This window comes from Homarus americanus, unplaced genomic scaffold (genome assembly GCF_018991925.1).
Source record: "Homarus americanus isolate GMGI-L3 unplaced genomic scaffold, GMGI_Hamer_2.0 scaffold51859, whole genome shotgun sequence".
Lineage (NCBI taxonomy): Eukaryota > Metazoa > Arthropoda > Malacostraca > Decapoda > Nephropidae > Homarus > Homarus americanus.
The window spans coordinates 14897667-14924370 of NW_024711292.1; the positions used below are offsets into that span (position 1 = coordinate 14897667).

A 26704-nucleotide genomic window follows, 5' to 3' on the forward strand; every position below is an offset into this window, starting at 1 on the left:
AACCAAGGATAGCAATGTGAGGGGCTGTACTGTAGGTCATGGCTATCTAAAGTGGATTATAAATTCATGAGGAAAAAAGCGCTTTTGCCCTATTTATTTACTTACAATGAGTAATATCTTACAAACTTTACAGTCTCCATGTTCAAATATTGACTAACATGAGACAAATATTCCTGTTTGGTAATGCATAAGTGGCGCCGTCGTGTCGTCACCCATCAAGCCATATTACGTTTCCAGCACTGAAATACCAATGACCATGCCAGCACAGCCTACCTCGGGTCGTAATATCAGGTGTAACTGGAGTTTCTCTTGTCAATGACCAGGAAAACATTTAACTCAGACAATAGCTTTTCTATCTTAGGGTGCGTCTTCACTTGGGCATTTTAGCCAGAACGAAGCAAAAGAGCAGAATGCACCCAGCATAATTTGGCTAGTAAGGACATGTCTCCAAGCCGAACCGAGCGCGCCAAACGTTTTCTGCTCTTGTCGGTAGATGGTGCGTGCTCAAAAGGATTCAGATCATTCAGTTGCTCGGTGGTGCGCAGCCAGGACGGGTGTTCCCGCTGTTCCAGCTATATGGTGTGTTATGGAGTGGGACAGGGAGAAATGTTTAACCTTATTGGATGAATATGAGAAGCATCCTGAGCTGTGGAATCCCCAACATGGCTTGTACTACGATAAAGTTAGGAAGCATCCTAGATTTCTTTTTCCTTTTGGCTAAGGAGTAAATAATGAAGAATGTGCCTGCTGCCACTGCGAGATCCATAGTTTAACTGAGGAAAACGGTGGGAATAAGACTAACACCGTCGAACACGTAGAATACAGAGAGCTTGTACTCGAACTGCCCGTTCGGTTTGTTCGTGCGTTGTCTGCTTGTTTGGTTCATTCTGGCTAAAACGCTCAAGTGAAGACGCACCCACAGTCAATGGTAGACAACTGAAAGCAAGTTTCGAGCCTTTAATAAAAAATAAATGATTAAACAGCATGACTGATTAAACAGCTGTACATGATTGTACCTGTAATCGCCAATTAAGACGACTACTGGCTTGCAGGATAGCGAAACTCGTTATGATGGACTCGAACAATATATTAGCAGGACACAGTAACAGAACCACATTTAGGTATCATTGAATCAATTCCTTAACACATGATATAAAGTCTTAACATAATTATTGTAGACACATATATTAAGGAATGTGTAAGTAATTCTCATATATGTGAATCATTTAATGCATCACACACTTATGCTTTACGAGTCTAATGCCAGCAGATGTTTTTAGCTGTTAACAGTATATCTGTAAGAGGTAGTCTGACTGGGTAGTCTCAGTGTATCCCCTGCGTAGACGCCACTCGCCATCTGCAGAGTCGTGTATTCAGCAAATACCAAGGTAGCTCAGGATAAACACCCCCATAGCTCACTTCACTCCCCTCTCTTATATTTTCACGCCTAGTAACTAAAACTATTTTCTAACAAGTTATTAACACCGCCCACATGGTTTCCCGTGGGCGGTAGGAGTACCGTTGTCAACAAACACTTCACATCCATTGAATTTTACTGGAGATAATGTAGAGTGATGTCTAGTCTTGAGCCGTACTATAAGGGTCCGTCTTCACTTGAGCATTTTAGCCAGAATGAACCAAACGAGCAGACAACGCACGAACGAACCGAACGGGCAGTTCCAGTGCAAGCTCTCTGCATTCTACGTGTTCGACGGTGCTAGTCTTATTCCCACCGTTTTCCTCAGTTGAACCATGGATCTCGCAGTGGCAGCAGATTCAGTCCATTGTTGGATGACGCGGCCTACTAGGGAGCTGACGGCGAGTATATGTGACCGCAGTAGGACCAGTAGATGGTTTTTAATGGTGATGATGAACACTGATAACCACCAACCATAGAAAACAACACCTCGCTAACTAACCACAGTATATCTACCACAGGAAACACCTCACTAACCACAGTATATCCACCACAGCAAACAACACCTCACTAACCACAGAATATCCACCAACCATAGAAAACAACACCTCGCTAACTAACCACAGTATATCTACCACAGGAAACACCTCACTAACCACAGTATATCCACCACAGCAAACAACACCTCACTAACCACAGAATATCCACCAACCATAGGAAACAACACCTCGCTAACTAACCACAGTATATCTACCACAGGAAACACCTCACTAACCACAGTATATTCACCAACCATAGGAAACAACACCTCGCTAACTAACCACAGTATATCTACCACAGGAAACACCTCACTAACCACAGTATATCCACCACAGCAAACAACACCTCACTAACCACAGAATATCCACCAACCATAGGAAACAACACCTCGCTAACTAACCACAGTATATCTACCACAGGAAACACCTCACTAACCACAGTATATCCACCACAGCAAACAACACCTCACTAACCACAGAATATCCACCAACCATAGGAAACAACACCTCGCTAACTAACCACAGTATATCTACCACAGGAAACAACACCTCACTTGAAAACAAGTCAATTAAAAACTGTGACTGATTTTAAATGAAGAGCTGCAGTTGACCTATGAACATCACTAGAAATTAACAACAACCCAATGTATAGTAAATATTTTCTGGTGTGTGTGTGTGTGAGAGAGAGAGAGAGAGAGAGAGAGAGAGAGATCATATAAACATGCATACACGGTAAACACATTATCTTATTTACGATGGGCTAAAATATTATTTAAACTACTCATAGTTACTACTACTAATTATACTATTATCATTTATATCAAAATCTCTGAGCAAGTTTATATGAAAGCAATTAAAGCATAATTATACCGTACAGATTTCCTAAAAATCTGAATATTCGTCAATCAGCATTTATTGTACCCTCGATCTTTTTTCCCCTCACCCTCCCCATCCCCCCAACCAAGGGGGAGAGACAACAATGGCGCTGATCACTATCACTATTCACCATCATATTTCACAATGCCACCACAACGCTATCTGACCGCACCAACACTCCACCACTGAGCTACAAGGTCAAGTCAGCGATTCTGGTGGAGAGGAAGGAGGAGTAGAGATGGAGCGTGGATAGGAAGGAGTGGGAAGGAAGGGTGGAGAAAGGAGGAGTGGGAACGGATGGTGGAGAGGGAGGAGTGGGGAGGGAGGGTGGAGAGGGGCAGGTGTAGGAGTGACAGGAGAATTTTGTGCTGAAATGGGGGTGAGAGTGTCAGAGTGTGTTTAAGGATGACCGACAGAGAGAGAGAATAATTACATGGGCTTTGTATAATATAGAGGTGAAATTTCCAGCAAATTGTCACAACAAAGAACTTTTGTCAGTTGGAAATAATTATACATTCTCCAAGTAAAATACAGATACATACTGTACATAAGTGATGTTTGTGACATCCGGATTCGCGGAACAGCCGCAAATAATTTAGACATCCACATACATCTGGATAATTTGATGAGCTTTGATGCAGATTTTGACAAATTTGTACTGGTATAATACTCTATTTTTAGACTTGGTAATCATGTAGGTATGGAGATATATTGCCTTATATATGATATATTTTATGCCAATAGTGAATTAATAATTATATGATGTATACAATACAAATTAGGGCGACAGAATATATGACAACTAAAATAAACGAAATATTGCGAAAACAAAGTAAGAAAGTCATCGTTCGTGACCATAGGAGGTGTCGTGTCTCGGATTTGTTTACATTTAGTGAGGCAATATTAGGCTATATGGGTTATTGTGATGTTCAACTAGTAATAACTCATAAAATTGGTAGGTTAAGACTGTGGTCAGGGTCTGGTTGCATTATATCAATATAAAATTTTTAAATAATCTGGGCTAACTGTTTTTTAATTATGTAAATTATTTATGCTGTAGTGTTATACCATGCGATATTTGAGTATTTATTCCTTTATTATTCGTTATTCAGACAGGGTAATTCAAGTTGTGCTTGATCGATAGACAGTTGGTTAGTTATGGAAGCATCATCATTTAATTCATGTTTTTAATCTTTATGTTACCTTATCTAAAAATTCAAAGAAAAAGGTTACTAGTCAAAAATTCATAGTGATAATCAGTTTCAATACTCAAATATACACACTTATTAAAGAACATCAGTAAGCATGCAAAAATAATAAATCCAGGTGATATATAGAAGTAAATTTATTTTAAGAGGTAGAAATACTGCTTCTAACTCTGCTTTACTTATCATATCATGTAGTTAAAAATAAAAATAAAATTTCTATATGTCTAGGTATAATTTCTTACTGGACACATAAAATTTTTCCAACTTATAAATTCGCCGCTGTAACTGGTGAGCTTCTCTCACCAATAATATTGCTCTCATCTAGTGATCATCTTGCAACTGAATACAGTATTAAAAAATTACATTGAAAATTCTTTGAATAAAACACAGCAACAATTAAAACCTCTGAAATAAACATTAATCTCAGGTATCTATTCAAAGTTCAGTAAATCACACAGTTATTCACATCAATTACTAATATGACATAATAAAAACTAATTTCAATTAAAAAATATAACGTCTTCATTTGAATAATGTTCAGTCAAGTGTATAATTAATTATTTACTTACAGTACTTTATAAATGATGGCACAGTCTATAGAAGAATATTACACACGTATATCATAAACTGACACTATATATATATATATATATATATATATATATATATATATATATATATATATATATATATATATATACTGTATATATATATATAAATATATATAGGTGGTTATCAGCATATACCTTGATCACCTTGCACCTACAGTGATTTGCTTATATATATATATATATATATATATATATATATATATATATATATATATATATATATATATATATATATATATATATAGATATAGGAAAGGAAACAATTGAGAACCTTAGCTTTCGTCTTTATTCAAGACATCCTCAGAGGCAACTGAATTACAAAGACTGAGAGTTTTTTAGTTAGAGAGAGCTTATGTACACAGGGTGACCTTACAAAACATGAGGTCAGGTCAAAAAACAAGAGATCCACTAATCCACACACCAACCACACAGCAAACATAAGAAAGCTTATAAAAACGAGCTACATAACTAGTCATGTCAAGTCAGGTAAAAAATATGAGACCCACTAATCATCTATCCTACATCTACCTTAAATGCTTTCAAAACATTTTTAACCTTGGGCCATTGACAAATAAATTTGTGTAACATATTACCAGTTTTGTACTGACCATCACTAAGGTTTAAAGAATTCGTTTCTCTAATCAAATTTGCTTCAACTAAAAGTCTTTCTGTGACATATGATGATTTATACACTTCTAAACTGTTTTCCCAATCTATGGGCTGATTATAATATTGTTCCTTATATGAACGAAAAGTGCACTGCTTTCAGATGCCGTTCTAATATTGTACTTGTGCTGTTTAATTCTGAGTTGCAATGCTTTCCCAGTGTTATCGCCTCTGGCTTCAACTACAGTGCTGGCGTCAGTGCTGGCGTCTGCTGCTTTACCCGAACAACATTACATCTTCGAGCCTGCGACCACGTGTCCCCCCCCCCCACTCGGCCTGTGACCTCACCAGATGTGGCGGCTGCGGGGGGTATTACCGCCGTGAGTGTTATTGCAGCTGGAATCAGTGCTGGCGTCAAGTGCTGGCGTTTGCTGCCTTACCCGAACAAACATTAGGGGGGGGGCGGTGCTTACGAACAAGAGGTCCTGATTCTGCTGAGTGCATGGTTTAGAGCAGTGGTTCTTAACCTTTTTAATACCACGCCCTCTCTAGGAATTGGTCCTTCCCTCCACGCCCCCCTTGCTTCTATGAATAAAATTCCCTCCCAGATTTTAAAGAAAAATGAAAAATATTGTGTTTTTAGTCTTTTTATTGAGTATAAATTAGTGAGATACTTGACTTAGCTACTAGATCTTGAATACGTGGTTGAATGCCAGAGAGTGCACAACGTAAATCCCCTTCAACGTTCAGCCTGTTTCTGTACTTGCTCTTGACAGCAACGAGCGTGGAAAATGCAGCTTCACAAAGATACGTGGATCCGAACATAGTTAGAATCCGAAGAGCCTGATGTGAGATGTAATGAGACAAAATCTCACATGAAGAGGTAAGTTAGGAGTTTATAGTAGTAGAGTATTATAGCGAGAGGAAATGGTAGCGTGTCTCGAGGGTGTGATGTCAACACTGTATATTAACACAGGCTCAGTACAAGTGTAGTATATAAAACACCAATGCGTGTTACAGCTTTATTTTACTAGTTCAATAGGGGGGATTAATAGGGGGGGTTCGTACACAATTTATGATAGACTATGGTATTCTCGTATAACCTAACCTCACAATTAGAATGGGCACTTCACTAAGTCGATCGTTGGGGAGGTTCGGGATCACTGCACTTCTACAGTCTACACAGCCAGCACTTACTGTTACACGTGGAGTTGACAGCACTTTGTCGATGGACCCAGCTGAGACTTCGTTACACTTAGTGGTGGGCTTCTCTCGAGCGGGACTGGGGACGTGGTAGCTGGCTCTCCCTGGACGTCCTATATATTGGGATGCGAGCCGTCAGGTTCAGCTGGCCGGGGGGGGGTTCGGCGAAGGGTCTCCTTACATTTGACCTCGCCAATGTGAGGTCAGGTCTGGACTTTTCAGAACTATCTGGGAAAGTCATCAGGTGGGGCCGTGTGTATATTGGGAGAGCAACCGTGAGAGTTCCCCTACACTTGACCTCCCTAATGTCGGGTCAGACTGGAGTTTCTGAGATGTAAGGAGAAGTAATCAGGTGGGGCCGTGTGACACGAGAGGCCCTGGTTGATTTGTGGCCCCTTGAGTTGGGCTCCGAGGGTTACATTTGACCTGGCTAATGTGAGGTCAGGTCCGGCGTCTCTCTGCGATGTAGGTTATTGTATATTGGGAGAGAGTCGGCTGGTGCCTTCTTACATGTCTGTTGTGGTGACCTGTCACATGGGAGGGGAGCTAGTTGATTTGTAACCCCCGGTCCACCGTGAGAGTTACCCTACACTTGACCCCCCTGATGTCGGGTCAAGACTGGCCCCCCTCTGCGGTGTAGGACATTGTGTATATTGGGAGAGAGCCGGCTGGTGCCCTCTTACATGTGTGACATGGGAGGGGGAGCTAGTTGATTTGTAGCACCCTTGAGCACCTGCGGGGGATACCCTTACACTTGACCTCCCTAATGTCGGGTCAAGCCTGGAGTTTCTGAGATGTAAGCTGTGGTCTGACAACCCATCACTACAGAGATTAGAGGGTAAACAGGAAGGTGCTTGACCCAGAACGTCTCAAGATCCAGTTCTTTGAAGTCTTCCTTAGCTGTGGAGTTGAACTTCAACTCAAGAAACTCCTCTTGCACTTCACCCGAAACATCAGCTACTTCACATTCAAATGGGTTCCTGATGAATTTCCAGGCTTCACGCTTCTCATCTATCTCTGGGAAGTATTTGATGAATTCTGTTTTCAAGTCAGTTAGTTGAGTGATTATTTGTTTCTTTAACTCAGAATCAAGGTTACCGTGAATGAGAGCAGAATCCAAGTTACTAAAACAGGCTGTATTTCCCTGCCGAATTCGACACTTCCAGAGGTCGAGTTTGGCCATGAAGATTCGAATGGTGTCGTGGTGCATGATGATGTTGATGTTTTTCCCTTGTAGTTTAAGGTTGAGAGCATTCAACGCTCCGAAGATGTCCACCAGGTAAGCTAGAGATAGCTGAAAGCCTTCAGACTGGAACTTGTCATGGAGATCTGCCTTCTGCTTCGAACCAAGAAATATTGCTACTTCTTCTCGTAGTTCATTAAGCCGTCCAAGCATGTTCCCCTTTGATAGCCATCGTACGTTCGTGTGAAAAAGCAAGGTTTCATGTTCAGGTTCCATATCCTTACACAGCAGTTTTAAGAGACGACTGTTTAAGGCTCCAGCTTTGATAAAGTTGACTACCTTGATAGCCACGTTCAGGACATCCCTCATTTCAGCAGGTAAAGTTCTGGATACTAAGGATTCACGATGAAGTATGCAGTGTGTACCTATAACAGTCGGATTTTTTTCTTTCACCATTGTAATGAATCCAGACTGCAGACCAAGCATGGCTGGAGCTCCATCAGTGCACACCCCTACCAGCGAGTCCCACGAAAGATGGTTTTCCTGAAAGAAGTTTGATACATCATGAAAAATAGCTGCTGCTGTTGTACAACTTTCCATGGGGTGACAGAACAGCATTTCCTCTTTTACACTGTTGCCTGACACGAAACGAGCATACATCAGTAGCTGAGAACACTGAGTGATGTCAGTCGTTTCGTCACACTGGATGGCAAAAACAGGAGAATCTCTTACTTGGTCGAGAATTTGATCTTTCATGTCTTGAGACAATTCATCGATCCTTCCCTTGACTGTATCGTTTGATAGTGAAATTTGGGAAAGCTTGTTTGTACTATCTTTCCCCAGAACGAGTTCTGCTGCACGGAGTATGCTTGGTTTCATGAGAAACTCTCCGATGTTATGGCTCTTCTTGCTCTTTGCAATCAACATGGCGATCTCATAGGAAGCCTCAACAACCTTTGAAGTTTGTTGCCGAAATGCCCTACTGCCGTCCAACTTAACTTGCTTCAAGGAGTGTCTTTTTGTTTCAAACAATGCCTTGGGCTTGTCAGCTAGAGCAGGATGTATTGTCCTCAAGTGGCGCTCCAAGCGTGAGGGCCGCATTCCATCATTGCTCAGAGTCTTGTGACATATCACACACTGGGAGACCTCTGTGTCACCCTTTTGAAGAGACACGAATCCAAATCGAATATATTCGTCAAGACACTTTCGCTTCTTTGTACTCATTGCGAATTATTTGATGTGCAGTGGACAACACAAATCTGTGAACAAAACATAAGGCACGTGTAAGGTAAGATAAACATCACCACGTGCTCATGAACACCACAACATCATGATAATCACAACCACATGATCAATAACAAACATATGATCGTAAAGTTTGTAAACACTACAAGTGACTACAATCATACATGATCATAAACACCACCATATCATTAACAAACATCACATGATCATAAACACCACATGATTAATAACAAACATCAATGATCACAACATGATCATAAGCACCACTACATGATCATAAACATGTAAGTAAATATTAACAAACACCACAACATTATAGTAAACACATCATGATCATAAACACATGATTATTAAGAAACAAATCAATATCATCATAAATACAACTTTACCATAACCACCTGTTACCACCACATGATTTTAAGCACCACCAACTTCTGATAAAATACAAACGGAATTCAAAACTTGCGAATAACAGAGCAACACATGCGTGTTCACAATTCACCAATAAACTTATGGCTGCTTACTATTTTTAGGTAAATATAACAACTAGGATAAAACATACCTCAACAGCCTTAACTGAATAAGTGTGAGAGAAGAGGAATTATTGCCACGGACGTGTGCAGAAGACTGGGAGAGAACGGGGCTCACCAGTCACCAACGAGCAGTATACAGGTCCAGGACGAGTTAACCCCCCCCCCCCCATGGGTTTCGAGGGATAGGGAGGGGGTCAATAAAAACAGAAAATGGTAAGCTCTAAGTCAAAAAAGTAGCCTCTAGAAAACTGAAGTTATAAGGCGATACTTTTGCATTTTTTCATAAACTTCTCAATATTAGCCCACGCTCTTGTCAAGAGAATAAAAAATATAATTATAATTAGAGAAATTCCTACCTTTTCCCTAGGGCTTGCGCCCCTCCTGGAAATTACTGACGCCCTCTCGAGTGATGCTGTGAGGACCAGCCATATGCTAGCAATGATGAACACCGACTCCCAATCCTGGCCGAGTTTTGTGCTGGAACAATTTACACAGCACTATTTTCCCTTGGAACACCATACTGGTTCGCATTGACCCGCATTTGTAAGTACAGCCAAAGTGATGACATACCCCTCAGTAATGAAATATTGTGGACTAATTATGCCTACTCGTTCCTGCCCTATCTGGAGCAGCAATAAGACAACTCGGAATGAAGTGTAACTAAGATTAATAGAGTTATGAACTTTGTATCATGTCACTATGCTCAATAATCAATTATAATTAAGATAAATTGTGTGAGACTAACTAATTATGTATCAGATAAATCACCATGTAATACTAATGAATGCCTTGTTCTCTGCAGGTTTTGACCACACCAATAAATACTGAATGCGTCAAAAGACGGGTTTCAATCATTCCCTTCGACTTGCCCGTCACCTGAACGTCCTTAACTAAGGTGTTTACGCCCAGTCTGACCTACATAATTTCCATCACAATTGCTACATGGAATACAGTAAACACTTCCATTTACATTCAAGGTTGGGCTATTCTTAATTAATATATTAGTAATAGTTGAGTCATACTTAAAAACAACATTAATGTTTAATAATTTAAGGGACTGAACTAACGGGACAAATTCATTGCGATAAGGTAGAGTCAAAATATTCTTAAATGTAGGAACTTGCCTAGTTTGAATAGAATATAAGGATGGCTTAGCACTTTTAAAACAACGATCAACAAACAATGAAGGATACCCAAGTTTTTGTGCAATGGACTGAAAATGTTGCAGTTCGTCTTCAATAAATTCAGGGTCACAAATACGCAAACATCTCAAAAACATAGCAGAAAAAAATGACATTTTGGAAGACTAATGGTGACTCGATAAAAAATGTATGAAGCTATCTACCTGTGTAGGCTTTCTGTACACCTTGAATTTATAGTTATGTCCATTTCTCATGACAAGCATATCAAGAAATGGAAGGGATCCATTTATTTCTCTTTCAATTTTGAAGGTAAGGGCTTGAATAAAGACGAAAGCTAACGTTCTCCATTGTTTCCTTTTTCCCTATGTTATTTTATCAAGATTTATCTTATCCACGTTTCCATTGTGGATCTACATGAAATATATCATTATATATATATATATATATATATATATATATATATATATATATATATATATATATATATATATATATATATATATATATATATATATATATATATATATATATATATATATATATATATATATATATATATATATATATATATATATATATATATATATATATATATATATACAGTTGTACCCCACTTAACGCGGTCAATTGAACCCAGAGGGTCCCGCGTTAAGTGAAAACCGCGTTAAGTGAATAACAGAACATATGGGATTAATTCCAATAGAACCCAGCCCGACCCCCAAACTCCACTTTTTGACGACAAATAACTATGTTGTAGTAAAAATTCTATCTTAACTTTATGGTGGCATGAAAAACAAGTAATATAGAAGAGGTTAGGTTAGGAAAGATAAAGGTTAACATAGGAAAAATAAAGAATAGGTTAAAAAACGAAAAGTTTTAAGGAACACTCACGGTAGTAGAAGAGATGGGTCGGCATACGGGGATGGAGGCTGGTTCCGAGGCAGAGGGCAGATTACTGCCCCTCAGGTGAATCACCATTACTAGGTGAATCACCATTACTAGGTGAATCAATATCACTGTCACTTACAGTTGTCATGGCTTCCCTGACAAATCCCTCAAAATCACCTTCACTATCACTATCACTGCCTTGGGCTGGCTGTGGTGGGTTGCGGGCGAAGAACTCGGTTATGCTTTGCTGACGGCTGGCTTTGATGTTGTCGTGATACACCTTGATGTACGGCTCCATAGCCTGCACCAGTCGGTTATGGAAGACGTCATGGCGTTCATCGTCAGTGTCGCGGGAAACGATGGACTTAATTTTTTCTGTTAACTCTATGACACACTTAATATCACTATGACTTAAACTAGGTTCTTCGGAGAATGACGCACCTTCTTCCTCCTCTTCACTGGCGGGTTCTTCTTCCAACATCTCGTCGGCAGTCACTTCAGGATCTCTGATCACCTCCATGATGTCTTCGTTGGTGGTCTCGGAGAAGCCTTCAGCTGTAACAGTCTGCGCAGCTTCTCTGGCAAGGTCCACTGCTACTGCAACAGTCTGAACCTGACCAGTAACAGATTACTCCTCCTCTCACCTGGTATGCCATGCAACACATGTCTCCATGCGTGACGAATCGTAGCAGTAGACAGCAGATCCCATGCCTCCACCAAGAAGTCTACAGCTTGTTTGACGTTAAACTTCTTCCAAAATTGTTTGACGAGAACTTCTTGAGTCGCCGCCTCTTGTTCCTTGTCCTCGTCGCTTTTACTCTCGCTGTCGGTGTCACCCAGCTTACGCAACTCATCCTTGGTGTTGGTAGAGTCGTTCAGGAGCTTGAATTTCTTTGCCGAGTATGCAGCTTTAACGTTGCAGATTAACTCCTGGTCCATAGGCTGGATTAATGACGTGGTGTTGGGAGGAAGGAAGACCACTTTTACGTTGGGGTGACGATCCATTAGTAGGGGCGAGTGTCCAGGTGCGTTGTCAAGGAGCAACAAAATGTTGAATGGAACATTCTGTTGCTCGCAGAATTTCTGCACGTCAGGAACAAAAAAGTTGTCAAACCAGAAGAGGGACAGAGAAGAGGACATCCACGCCTTACGTGCGGTTAGCCAGTGGACATTAAGCTTGTTCATGTCCATATTCTTGTAGGCGTGCGGCTTGCGGGCTTTGTGAATCACCGATAACTTTGGTTTACAGGTACCGGAGGCATTGGTGGTAAACAGGACGGTGATGCGTTCCTTCTGCATCTTCCGGCCCCTTACCTTGCTCGCAGACTGGACAACGAAGGTCTTGGAAGGTAACTTTTTCCAGAAAAGACCAGATTCGTCCATGTTAAACACCTGGTCGTCAGTGTACTGTCCTTCCTCCATAATCTCACGTAAAAACGGAGGAAAATCTCTAGCCGCCGCACGGTCAGCACTCGCTTCCTCACCAACAATGCTGATGTTGGTGACCTTGTTCCTCCTCTTAAACCTATGCAGCCAACCATGGGAAGCATTGAAGGGTTTGGGCTCTGCAATTCCCATTTTACGTGTCACTGCTGCGTATAGCTCACGTGCGTACTCCTGCACTGAGCGCGTGTCCACCGCCATGTTGCGTCGCGCCTGACGCACCAAATAACTCACCAGCAAAGTTTCCACTTTTGCCAGCACCCTGTTCTGGCAATACCTGATAGCTGAAGCACCTGCAGACTTTGTGAGCTTCATGTGCTCCTTTATCTTGGCTGCATCCTTCTTGATCGTACGAATCGTAGATTCGTTGACGCCATGCTGGCGCGCGAGATCAACTTGGCGTCTTCCTTTCTCCAAATCTTGAACAATTTGGTACTTCAGCTCGTAGCTTAATGAACGTCGTGTCTTCTTTGGTTTAGTGCCGCTGGGTCCAGGTAAGGAAAGGTTTCTCTCTGGGGGTGGTGGTCCGGCGGAAGCCATTTTACGGAACAATGGATGCGCGTTAACACGGCGTGGCCTTGAGGGATGAAACTGCCGCGGCTAGGTCAAGCGTCGTCTCTCCTCCCTCCCTCCCTCCCCGGGGTAGTCACGTCATAATACTTTAAGCCAATTACAGCTAGCAGCAGAGGGGGGTAGGGCTGCATGGCCAATCACAGTCCGAGACGTCATATGACGTCAGTGATAACGCAACAAAGACACACACTGCGCAACCTTACCGCGCCGCTTGCCCAAGCGGAGGGAGGAGGAGGGAGAGGCAGGCAGGCAGGCAGGAGGGCGGGCGGGCGGGTGGCGCGTGGTCAAAATCTAAAAATAGCATCCGAGCCGGACACTCACCGCGTTGCTGTGGAAAAATCCGCGTTAAGTGAAAGTTCAGCTTTGGCAAGGCACCGCGTATATGCGAAAACGCGTTAAGTGAAAGCGCGTTAAGCGGGGTAATACTGTATATATATATATATATATATATATATATATATATATATATATATATATATATATATATATATATATATATATATATATATATATATATATATATATATATATATATATATATATATATATATATATATATATATATATATATATATATATATATATATATATATATATATATATATATATATATATATATATATATATATATATATATATATATATATATATATATATATATATATATATATATATATTTCACTTTTAACGAGTACTATTTATTCAATCTAGCACTTGTTAATAACTAAACATTATTTAGCTTACAATTATCTTGGGGTTCTCATTCCCATTAACAATATACTGCACACTCTAAAGAGACAGACCTTATATATTAGCCTGTGTCTCATAGGCAGAACTACTAATATAAATGTGGGTTAAATACATTAGACTTGTATAACTATCATCACCTGTAACTTTCCACTAGCTATGAGGTTCATGTTCAGAGCAAATGAAAAGGTGTGTCCACAGGAAGTCGCATCACTTAGTGCTAAGTCAGGCATAAGTAACCGGCTCCCTGGCCGCCTGTTGTACGTAGTAGTTTGATAACCCTGCCGAGAGGAAGACGTTATAGAGCCATCCTTGATGTGCTCCGTCTTTCCTCGAGGGAGGACGTCGGATATATTCCGTTCTCCCTCGAGGGGTCTCTACTCACTATCACTCCCACTCTCACATCAATCAGAAGTATTTAGTAGAGCTAATCTAAGTTAGCCATCACCCTCATTTAAACACCCAATAGCTTATTGAGACAGTTACGGTGATAATCTTTTTTGAAAGTGTACATAAAACCCTTTTATAATAAAAGGAAGAAAGGACAGTTGGATTTCGTGAGTGAAAACCCAATAAACTTTGATCGATATTTTGGTTCGTCTAGAATATAAGGTAACATGCGTCACAAGTGATTGTTACAGGTGGTGACAACGCCAGGAAGGTTGTTACATATATGACAGCTTCAGCAAGTAGTTGTTATACAACGGTAACAGTCACCCAACATATACACAGTTGGTAATGGTAGAGATAAATTGTTCTCCCCATTACTGTTATATGAAGAAGCTATAGTTACAAAGCTGGCAAAGCGCAGCTTAAGAGGACCCAGTCTATGACCAGTCTAAGGTGACCAGTCTACAGGACCAGTCTACAGTTTACAGTTTACAGTTAGTCAAATGTACTCCAAGTAACCGTGACAATTTTGGTAACAGAAGATATTCGTTACACAGGAGTTGAGTAACAGTTGAGATAATCTGTTCTCTTGTTACTCCTACTGATGTAACAAATTTATCGTTTCACCCCCAACACGTCTATTCTCCATGAAATCTGATTCTTAACAAAGGTCCTGAGGCTTAAACCCCTCGGCTTGGACTATGTTCTTTTTGCCAAGATATAAAGATAATAAATAAAGATATCAAGGTCTGTATGTGAGAAATGGGTAGGACCGAGGCACACTCATATTTTTCAGTACTTCTGTCATATTTTAGGATATAAGCTTCATAATCATAAGATAAATATTCTCTCCATTCTAATGCTACTAATGTTATGGTACACAAATTGGAAACGTCCCTGCGAGAGAAGATCTGTTTAACTGCAATAATACCCGGATATGCAGTGTTCATCTCTGATTACTGTGTTCATTTAATTTTTTGGCCGTTAACATCGATAGTCATGAAGGCCATAGTACAGTTGTTCCTTTTCTTTTGTTCTTATTATTTTTCTTCATTTCCCATATCTTCTTCCGGTTCTTATTTTTGTCTTTCAGCTTTTAGTTCTTGTCCTTGGTGTTTTTCTTGTTCTTGGTCTTCTTTCTTGTTGGTTCTCCTCACGCGGAGGAGGGCATCTCTGTAGTTGAGATTTTTTGTGTTTCTCCTTGGCGATCCTACACTCCTTCCATTTGGGACACTCCCGGTTGGAGGACGAGTGGGGACCGCCACATGCCGCGCATATCTTCCTTGCAATCTTTACTCGGGTGCCCAAAAGACGCACACCTGGAGCACACATCCTCCGGGGTCTTGCACTTCTTTGCTGGGTATCCGTACCTCTGACACCTGTACAGGTAACATCTTATCAGTCTTGGTATAAAGGGTTTCACTGAGACGGTGTTCCATCCCAGTGTAATCTTCCGAGGTAGCATTTGAAAAATCCTACCATGGCAGAGGTGGATTCCCCGTCTGGTATTGTGGGTTTACGTTCGATGACGAGTTCCTCTCCTAGTAGCTCTTGCAGTTCTTTCTAGTCCACGTGTTATATCTCGGCGTGGAAAATAACTCCCCACATCGAGTTATCATCGAATTTGACGTCCACCTGAACGGAGACGTCATTGATTACTTTCTCGTTCTTCAGTTGCTCAACCTTTCTCCAGTCACCGAAGATAACCCTAAGGCTGGTGGACAGCCTCGGTAAAAACCCTAGATCCCGGAATAAGTGAAAAACCTGTCCTAGGTATTGTCAACTGACCACTTTGAACTGGGTGCATGTGTACTGTTCCCTTTTATTGGTTAAAATTTGGATACAAATACCTGTATATTCATAAGTATGTTAAATCTTTTATTAATGTTTTTTTTTCTAATATTCCACAAATTAATTTTTTTTATAAAACAAAAATTCTTCACAAGCCTATTACATTTAAAATTATATCACACTGAGATAAACTGTTCTGTACGCGATTATTCAGACTATAACTAGAATACCATGTGCTATGGGGTGGTTTTGATCTCCATTCCGGACTGATTTTTAATCCATGTGTGGTAAAAGAAGACTAGAGTCGACCTTTTTCTCTGCTTTATTGTTCATATAACTGACCAAGGGTAGTATGGCATCTGGAAGAGAACAAAATAATATTCTAGTAAGTGAAGGGAACAATGAAAATTACTAACATAATAAAACCCCAAACAAACACAAAACCCAATGATAAGAAACATAACATATGTAAATACACACATAAAAAGGTAGAAGATATGGGCTCAAGTGTACAAGTGTAGCATAAATATATTACATGCTACCCATCTTGCTTAATTAGACATCAGGACAACTGTAAAAATCAGGCTTCCGATGTACACGACCCGATCAACTGGGAAGCGCGAGCGAATCTGTCAAAACAGCTTCATGCAGAGGAGCATTACTTGAAAGTTCGTCCCTGACAAGAGATTTCGCCACTGGAGTGCCAGGTGTAGGTTCAAAGGGCACCTAGGTAGATGCCATAGGTAACTCAGTCGGTTCAGGTTCGGGATCGGCTTTATCTGGAACAGCTTGTCCAGCAGGGGCCAGATCTCGGAGTGACACGGTGGACTGTCGTCCATCAGGGAACCGAACGTGGGCGTACTGTGGGTTGGCTTCCAGAAGCTCAACCTCATCAACCAGAGGGTCGTACTTACTTTTCCTGACATGTCTTAGTAGCAAGACTGGTACATGAGAGGACAGCCGGGTTGGCATCGAACTACCACTGGCTGATCGGCGTTGAAAGTTGAACAGTTTTTCATGAGGCGTTTTGTTGATGGCAGTACATAATAAAGAACGAATAGAATGAAGTTCGTTAGGTAACACAGATTCCTAATTAGTTTCTGCGAGGTTCTTGGACCTAAGAGCGAATGCAATGGTTTTTCATTTTATTCCGTTGCAGCGCTCGCAGTGACCATTTCCTCTAGGATTGTATGGGGTGGTTCGGCTGGTAGACACACCATGACTAGTGAGGAAATCTCTCAGCTCTCGGCTCATGAAGGAGGTGCCTTGATCTGAGTGGACATAAGCAGGCATGCCGAATATAGTGAATAATTGACGCAGACACTTGATGACTGTTGCTGCAGTCATGTCTTTGTATACAAACGCGAAGGGAAATCGTGAATGCTCGCCAACCATGGTTAGTAGGTATCGATTTCGGGAAGTCGACGGCAAGGGACCCTTGAAATCGATGTTTAACCGTTCAAAAGGTCGAGTAGCTTTGATGAGGGGGGTTGTGTCGGGTTTGTAGAACTGAGGTTTAAGCTTCACACAGGTAGAGCACTCAGTACCTACCTTCTTGACATCATCTACAGAATAAGGTAAGTTACGAATGAGGATGAAGTGAGCCATCCTTGTGACTTCTGGATGACATAGCTGCTGATGGAGATCCGACAGATTGTTGTGGTTGGTAGCCGAACAGAAGGCTGTCGATAGAGCATCAGCAGTTGAGTTTTCAGTCCCTGGCCGATAGACACTGTCGTAGTCGAAGCAGGCTAGTTCGACCCGCCATAGTTGGATCTTGTCGTTCTTGACTTTTTTCCAGCTTCTTGGAGTGGAACATGAAGGACACAGATCGCTGATCGGTGATGAGAGTAAAGTGTCTGCCAGACAGGAAATGTTTCCATTTAATTTGGCCCGAATTCAGAACAGTGATTTGAAACCGCATGAAGAATTAAACTAATTATTGAGCGAAGATTGAAGATTGTTGGTAGTCAGAACGCTGGCTTGAGCCAACACAAAGATTCAAACCGGGTTTGAAATCGGAATTGTCGATCCTCGCGTTAAACCACCTTGGAGGCAGGTTTAGCGGTCGATCCTTCAAGCAAGTCAACATGAATTTTGACAGAGAGTGCGGTTTTCGGTGATATCATCAAATTGGAAATTTTGTAGAGATGACTGATGGTAGGTAGGCAGAATCTTATAAATTTTTATGATGACACACAATTTAAACAACGATAAATGTTAGGATCATTTAAAACAGCAAGAAAACTAGCGATTATTTTTATTTTTCAGGTGAAAAAATGTGATGGATGGATAAGGAAAGATTACCAATAGTTTTCCTAAAGAAAAACTCTCAAAATAAAGAAGCGTCAGCGTTTTTTACATTTACCCGCCTGATCTTCATGGACCCTAAACACGAAAGTGTTGTAACACATTACCATAACTCATTCAGTAACCAGAATCTTTCTTACCCGGAAACTATTCATTGCGAAGAATCTCAAAGCAATCATCAGCTGATGAATGGGAGGTAGAGGTGAACCATAGCCAACAGGTGTCAGTGTACAGGGTGATTCTCAATTGCATACAGTATTTGCAAGGTGTATTCTGGGACAACTGTAAGGCAAAATTTAGGAATCTGCATAGTTTACTAGGTACAGCTCTTGAAAGGTGTTGATTTAATGACTGAGATTGAAGTGAAATGCAGTAGACTTTTGTGTAATTTTATGCACACAACTCATACACAGTAAGATACAAGGGCAGGGAATTTTGAACTTCTACTCTAATCACAAACTGTATCGCATAGTGTAGTTACATACATAAATTTACACAAAAATCTACTGATATTTCACTCCAATCTCACTGTCATTACCTCAACATCTTTCAAGAGCTGTAGCTAGCAAACTATACAGATTTGGAGATTTTTCCTTACAATTGTAACAGGAATACACCCAGCAATTTAATGCAAGCAATTGAGAATCACCCTGTATAGGGGTGAAAATTTGAGCAATTTTAAATTTCATGTTGGAGCATGTAGATGAGTCATATGATATTCATTACCATTAAGTAACTTTCAGTTTACATTCATTCTATATGCTGTTCATGTATTTTGTATAATATATCCCATGCTATGCTAGGAGTTCTAGTTCATTTGATATTTTATTCCATATTATTTGGTCACGCGACTTGTCTATAACACTGGGCTGCATTTGAAAAAAAAATTCATGAGGTGCGGGGTTTCTTAGCTGATTCTTTATGTATTTTGCGTGCTGATTCCAAAAATGCCATTCATTTTGCCCAATCAGGTCAGATTTTTATGCTATGGGAACTAGGAAAAAATCGAAATTCTTAAATATGATGTCAAAATTTTTATGCAAAATATATCATAAGAAATGTAACCACAACACATAGGACCAAAATATGTCAACTACATAGATGCCTTTACAGTTAGACATGCATAAATGGCTGTCGCAGAGAATTTCTTTGGTGGTTGGTGTCTGGGGCGTCCAGTTTCAGACACCAACAGTAGTCGGCGAGCATGTTGATATCCCAGCGACCCTGGTACCGCTCCTCCATTACACGGATATCTTGATGGAAGCGTTCTCCTTGTTCCTCACTCACATCACCACAGTTCTCTGGAAAGTAGTCCAAGTGGGAGCTGAGGAAGTGCATCTTAATGGACATGCGTGCACCAAGAACTTTGTAGCTCAGAAGTAGGTCCTCAACAACTCGTCCATACTCTGGACTTCTGTAGTTGCCAAGAAAATTGGAGACAATAGACTTAAAGGCATGCCAGGCTTTCTTCTCATTTACATCCATGCTACAATCAAACTTGGGATCTTTGAAAAGCTCTCTGATCTGAGGGCCATCAAAAATTCCTGCATTCAGCTTTGCCTCACTGACTTTTGGAAATTTTTCTTTCAGAAAATTGAAAGCCTGGCTTTTTTTGTCCAGTGCCTTTACAAAGTTTTTGAACAAACCAAGCTTGATGTGCAGTGGCGGAAGAAGAATGTTCTGTGGATTCACCAGAGAATGGGCAACAACATTGTGAGAACCTGGAGTATGTCCACTTCTTGCAGGCTAGTCACGTTGCATGTAGTGCTGCTTGTCTGCTCGACTATCCCACAGACAGAGGAAACATGCCATATACCACCAGATGAAAAAGAAATTTAATTGTGAAAAAATATATGTAAAAAAACACGGACATATACTCTTTTCCTTTGCGTCACGGCGGACATTTAAATGGCCGGCGAGCACGTGGGTGTATTTAAATGCATCGTAAGGGCATTAAAACTGACCGAAATCTTTTCTGTGAGGCTTGCCAATGTCTCGGATGATTTTTTTAATGAACGAATATGAGGACCCCATTTTGAGCGAAAAATGCCAATATTTTACCTGAATCTCCGCTTAAAATGCTATAGCACAAAATTCTGACCTGATTGAGCAAAATGGATAACATTTTTGAGATCAGCATGCAAAATACACCCAGAAAAGCTTAATAATAAACAAACCTTAAAAACTATGCAGGGTAGTGTAATTTCAGAAGCTGCAAATGTGGGAAAAATGTAACATCAGTTTCTCCAGTATTTCATGTGTATATTGGTCAACTTCAATAGCTATATTTTTATAGGAAATTGTTTGTTCCAATTACTTGTCCCGCTATTCCTATTGTGTCTTTTTTCTGCTGAAGGATAGTATGAAGTCAGAATCTATGACCACATATCCTACTCACCAATATGTAACCACATGTCATCTCAGTTATTCTCTTTTTAGATCAGTGTCAATTATTTCAAATTTTTCTTTGGATAAAATTAATGTATCTTCTGATATGACAAATGTTGTATTATACTGTAGGTGAAAAGTGGATAAAAACAGTATACATACTGTACTGCATATGCAAACATATTTATTTGAGTTTGTAATAAGAGCCTCCATAAAGTTTGGAATAAAAATCATCTAACATTTCCTTTCCCTTTTAACCTTTGATAAGTATCTGCAATAAAGTAACAACCTGCAATATTGTAACAGGTATTGCAAAGTAATAATGAACATATGACCAATGAATATACAATATAAGTGTGATAAGAATTCTGTATGGAAGGCACAATACACTGTAGTATTAGAATACAGGATTCTATATTGAACTTGGTAATAAATAGAAAATTATGTCCAATTTATTCAGGAAAATAGGCACTAACTTCCAGAATAATTGTCCAATTTGAATCTAACAAAATGTCATATTAGACAGAAAATACTGAGATTGAATTAGTTGTCTTGTGGTAATATGATACTCGACAGTACATAATACTCTTTGGCTATGCCATAAACCTATACAGATATTAAAATTGTAGAGAAATTCCCACAGACCTTATGAAAGATTAGCACATGATGGAACAGTTTCATTATGTCATTAAAAAGAAAAATTTTAAAATATTGGAAATTAAAAAATACATACAGTTATCAATCAGATTATATTTGTTTATTTACAAATTTGAATTTTTCATCCAAAAGAAGAAATTCCTTCCTATAACTTCTTTTGTTTTTCTCTTTTCAAATCATAATATTCTTGAGCCAATTTTTCTGTTTTAAGCTTAGAATGTAGCAGTTCTACATCTAGCTCACAGGACTTCTCAACATTCCTTGCTGCCACTTTCTTTGGAGTCTGATACTGGTGTCTAAGTTTCATGCCTGTTCCTACACCCTGAGTAAGGTCTGGAGACTTAGTATTCAGTGCTGAGACTTGAATGAGGCCTGCAGTTATATAAGTTGGATGAAGTTCCTTCTCTGCCATTCAATATTTCCCCCATGTCATCCTCTACTACAGTATTTCATAATTATATTGATCACAGCATCATCTTGGATTATCCCAAGGGTTTCCTCTGCTTGAGCTGTAACACATTTTATTTTATTAATTAAGCAAAACAAATTAAGTTTTACCTTGCAGTATTTTTAAATACTGAACCAAATTTGAAATACAAGAGTAAATACTAATACTTTCTCTAAATGGGAAAATAAAATTTGAATAGACATTAAAAAAATATCTATACTGTACAGTATAGAGTAGAATATTAAGTAAATGGTCATAATTTCTTGATAGGGTATTCATTGTTCTGAAGATTTTTAAAATTTTAATGGCTTATGTACTGAACCCTTTCTTACTATAACAAAAACAAGCAGCTATAAAAATGCATTGTTTAAGTGACATGAATAGCCTAGGTGATGCATATTTTTAACAAGAAAAATTTATTTGATACAATAATTTCAACGGGATAAATACAGCCTTCAGTATATATACACTTGTCAGAAGCAGAGTTGCCAACTTAGCGAGTTTGTAGCTAGATCTAGAGCTTTTTGTTTTTTTCTAGCGACATTTTAGAGCGATTTGCGACTTGTCGCAAATCTAGAGATATCCACAGAAATCTAGCGACTTTTTGGATACTTTTGGACTGTCCATGAAAACTCAGTTTTCCTAATTTCGAGCCATAAGATATAGCAACGGGGTTACAGGGACAATAAATAATAAGAAAAGTTTAATACATTTGAATGGGTCGTGGTACAGAAGGAGGGACACGTCTATTTCCTGATCACTTGATGTCAGCCCGTCCATGCATCTAACACCCTAAAATTGTGGTCAGAAGTGGTAAATTACAGAGATGCGACAGGTGAAAACCCTTGCCATAATCTGGCTGAAATTGCACTCGCTGCCGTATCTCTTCCGCATTCAAACGCAGATGTAGAGCGCACATTTAGTAGTATGAACTTTGTGAAATCAAAATTGCGCAACAAAATGAAACTATCGACATTAAAGGCAATTCTTATAATAAAGTATGGGTTAAAAAGACAGAACACCTGTTGTGCAAGTTATGAACTTCCTAGTGATATTTTAAGAAAGATAGGGACTGTGGAGGCATACAGTTACAAGATATCTGCACGAGAACCTGAACCAAGTACTTCACATGCTTCCAGCTCTACAGTTGTTCACACTGCCGACGACTACGAAGAGGACTGGGATGCAATTACTATTGAATAATAGGTAAGTGTGCACATTAAACTTTAAACAAAATAATATTTTTATTTTTACATAATGCATTTTATTTATACTCCGTCCATTATAGTCGGCATTATGAAAATATTATTTGCATCAAATTACTGAAGGGGGGGAATAATAGCTAGCGACTTTCCATGGAAGATTTAGCGACATTTAGCTACTTTTAGGTACCAGCCTAGCGACATTTGAAAATCCGAGTTGGCAACCCTGGTCAGAAGCTCCCAGTAAGTAGTTCCATATAAAAGGGGATAACAAGTCAATATTGCCCTTATTTGTGGCTGTGCAAACATTTGTGTTGTACATTTATCTTATATGATAAGACGGGATGAAAAATAATAACATACCAAGTGGCAGTGGTTCATCGTTCCCAATGTCAGTGTCTATAGGCTGGCACATCTTTGGTGGTAAAACTGCGAGAATGTTCTCTATTGCCTGACTGGCAGGTTGAAAATCTGGAGGACCACCACCTGTTTTCGCATGAGATCATTTTTCACTGTAATACACAAATAACATGTTTAACTTCAAAATTAAAGTAACTAAATATTTCTAAGGAAAACAGCGGATATAATGAAGACTAATTTTCCAATCTACTAATTTACTGATACCAATATACAGTAGTATTTAATTGTTCATAATTGTTAGAGGTGTTGACAGTGATAGTTTTCACTTTTGTATGCTAGTAATCCCCAGTAATTAGTACTTGCAATTCTCTCGAACATGCCAAAACACAGAAATAATTAAATTATGACATGGTAAAGTAAAAAGTAACAGTGACTAGTTAAGGACATAATGAAATCAGTGTTTCTGATAATTTCTCTTTGGTAAATAGTCAAGGAGAAGCACACATTAAAGTGCCAGACAATGTCTATGATATTTTCACTTCTAATCTCACTTTTCAATGAATTATGAGAAAAAAAAGACAGAACAGTTTGTGGGAAGGCTTGCAGCCTCACCCCCCACATTTTTTTTTAAATCAACTGTCTCAATAAATACCAGTAAGATATCAATGTTTTGGTATCACTCATAATTGTAAGTCCATTCTCCTACTGTATTGTATAAAAATATTCGTGTCAATATTTGCTGTTCCTAAAGCATTTTTGTATCACTATTCATTGTAAGCCTCTATTCTCCGACTGTGCTGTATGCAATTTTTCGTATCCTTAGTCATGTGAGAACATGTTATTTACTACCTGTATTATCTTAGTACCACCGAAGATATATCTAAATATATTGATGTATTACTGAGAACCACAATTTGAATCTTAGTATTGTAATTATGATTAACTACTGTAGCTGAAAATATGATACTAAATGTCAACAGGTCCTTTTAACTTGTGAAAGACGAGTATACTGCATTCAAAATACCTTGAAAAAGAAATGAGTGAAGTTGTGACAAACATGTGGGTCTGTTCTCTAATTGGTACTTTTCCGTATTAACACCCAATTCACGCAAGGTTAGGTTAGGTTAGGGTGGGTTGGGGAAGGTTTCTTTTGAAGCTTAATATTTTCTTTTTCCTAAGGTTATCAGTGTGAATGATTGGATTCTAACATCCATTTCTGTCACAAATCACCCAAAAACCCCGCTTTCCCTTTGATTGTCAGGGGGGAGAAGGTCATAACTCAAGAGACGAGTGATTTCCGACAGAAATTGTTAGAATCAAAGGAATCACACTAAAAACCCTAGGAAAAACAAAATTAGCTTCAAAGGGAGTTGGGTGTTAATCAGGAAATTTACTCTTTAATTACTATCCTAATGCTTAATAACGGCTAAGATTATAATAAACTTCTTAACTATTACCACTCACTTGCATCATTATTCATATGACTAGATAAATATGGGTAAAATGATATTAACATTTACAAAGCTCACCTGTCAATATACTTCTTTGCTTCGATCTTCATATTTTTTCCAGCAAGTCCGTAGTTGAAGTAGTGTTCTTTTTTGGACAATGGCACTCGAGTTGTACTGCTCGGTTATCTGCTTCCACTTCTTAGATTTCTCGATAATTGATGCCGCATCTGTCTTTTTACTTTCGATTATACTGTTTTCGCTGATTAAACTTTCAGAGGAGATTTCTCCTCCTCCGAGTCATAGTTGCCTCCTTAATCTTGTAAACATTACTCTCTATGGTGGTTGGCTGTCGTAATGATGTAACTGAAATGTGATTGGCTGGAATTTCAGTGTTCGAATTCTTGCTCGGAATTGAAGATAATGCAATAGATTACCCGATCCGAGGTTCAAGTCCCAGTTCTGAATATGAGTCATCCACTGCAGGAAATCTCGGATTGAGGAATTTAGATTCGCACGCCTGATCTCGAGCTCAAATCCCAGGCTCAAATCACTGCTCTGAATTCGGGCCTTACTGCTTCAACGATCGCGTAGGCCTCTTTTTCGACAGAAGAGTGTCTGCACTCACTTTGTGAGAGTGTTCTCGAGAAGAATGCAAATGGTCTACCGGCTTGGTTCAGGGAGGCAGCGATGGAAGAGTCAGAAGCGTCGGTTTCTACTAGGAATGGAATCGTCTTGTCAATCGAGCTGACTACTGCACTTGCTATTTCCTTTTTAAGATTTTCGAAGGCGGAGACTGCTTCCTCTTTGAGAGGGAATGTCTGAGCCTTGACCAAAGGTCTGACATTGTCGGAAAAGTGCGAGATCCACTGAGTGCAGTATGAAAAGAGTCCATCACGCATCGTAGAGCAGGTAAGTTTTTCGGAAGTGGCAATTCCTTCAGAGGACGCAAGCGATCAGCATCTGGCCATGCGATATGTTGCTGAGAAGACAAATATGTCTTCATTGAAGTTGAATTTTGACTTCGTTTCTACCTCAAGAAATCTGGACTGATTTTCATCGTGCTCCTGTTGAGACGAATCAGCGATGGTGATGTTGTCAATGTACGCAAAAGTACCCAGCAGTTCGTTTCTACGTATGTATTCATCGATGGTTCGTTGGAAACAAGCCACGCAGTTCGCCACTCCAAATGGGACCTTACGGAAATGGCACAGTTTATCGTCCGCCTCAAAGGCGGTTAATGGCTTGCCTGTATCCCGTATAGGGATCTGATGGTAAGCACACTTCAGGTAGAGAGTGCTGAATATCTTGTAACGAGATAGGTTAGTCACCAAGTCGTCTATCCGGGGCAAGGGATAAGCATCCAGCTGTAGATGGTTTGGCTGTAGTCGAAGGCAAGCCGCTTTTTGTGCCACTCATTAGTGGTGATGAGGACTTGCGCCCTCCACGGTGAAGTGCTGGGCTCGATTATTCCTTCTGACAACATCTTATCGACT

At 39.7% G+C, this 26704-nt stretch overlaps 1 protein-coding gene and 1 pseudogene across 1 annotated transcript; both read right to left on the reverse strand.

Annotated features, from left to right (window-relative positions):
• Positions 1-383: 383 nt before the first annotated feature.
• On the reverse strand, positions 384-8867 carry LOC121856181 (protein ZBED8-like). The gene is made up of 2 exons (XM_042351564.1): positions 8376-8867; positions 384-572 (listed from the first exon to the last, which is right to left on the reverse strand). Exons 1-2 carry the CDS (start codon positions 8865-8867, stop codon positions 384-386), a joined length of 681 nt encoding a protein of 226 aa, XP_042207498.1.
• An 8254-nt stretch (positions 8868-17121) lies between these two features.
• LOC121856253 lies at positions 17122-26110 on the reverse strand (annotated as a pseudogene).
• Between the last annotated feature and the right edge of the window lie 594 nt (positions 26111-26704).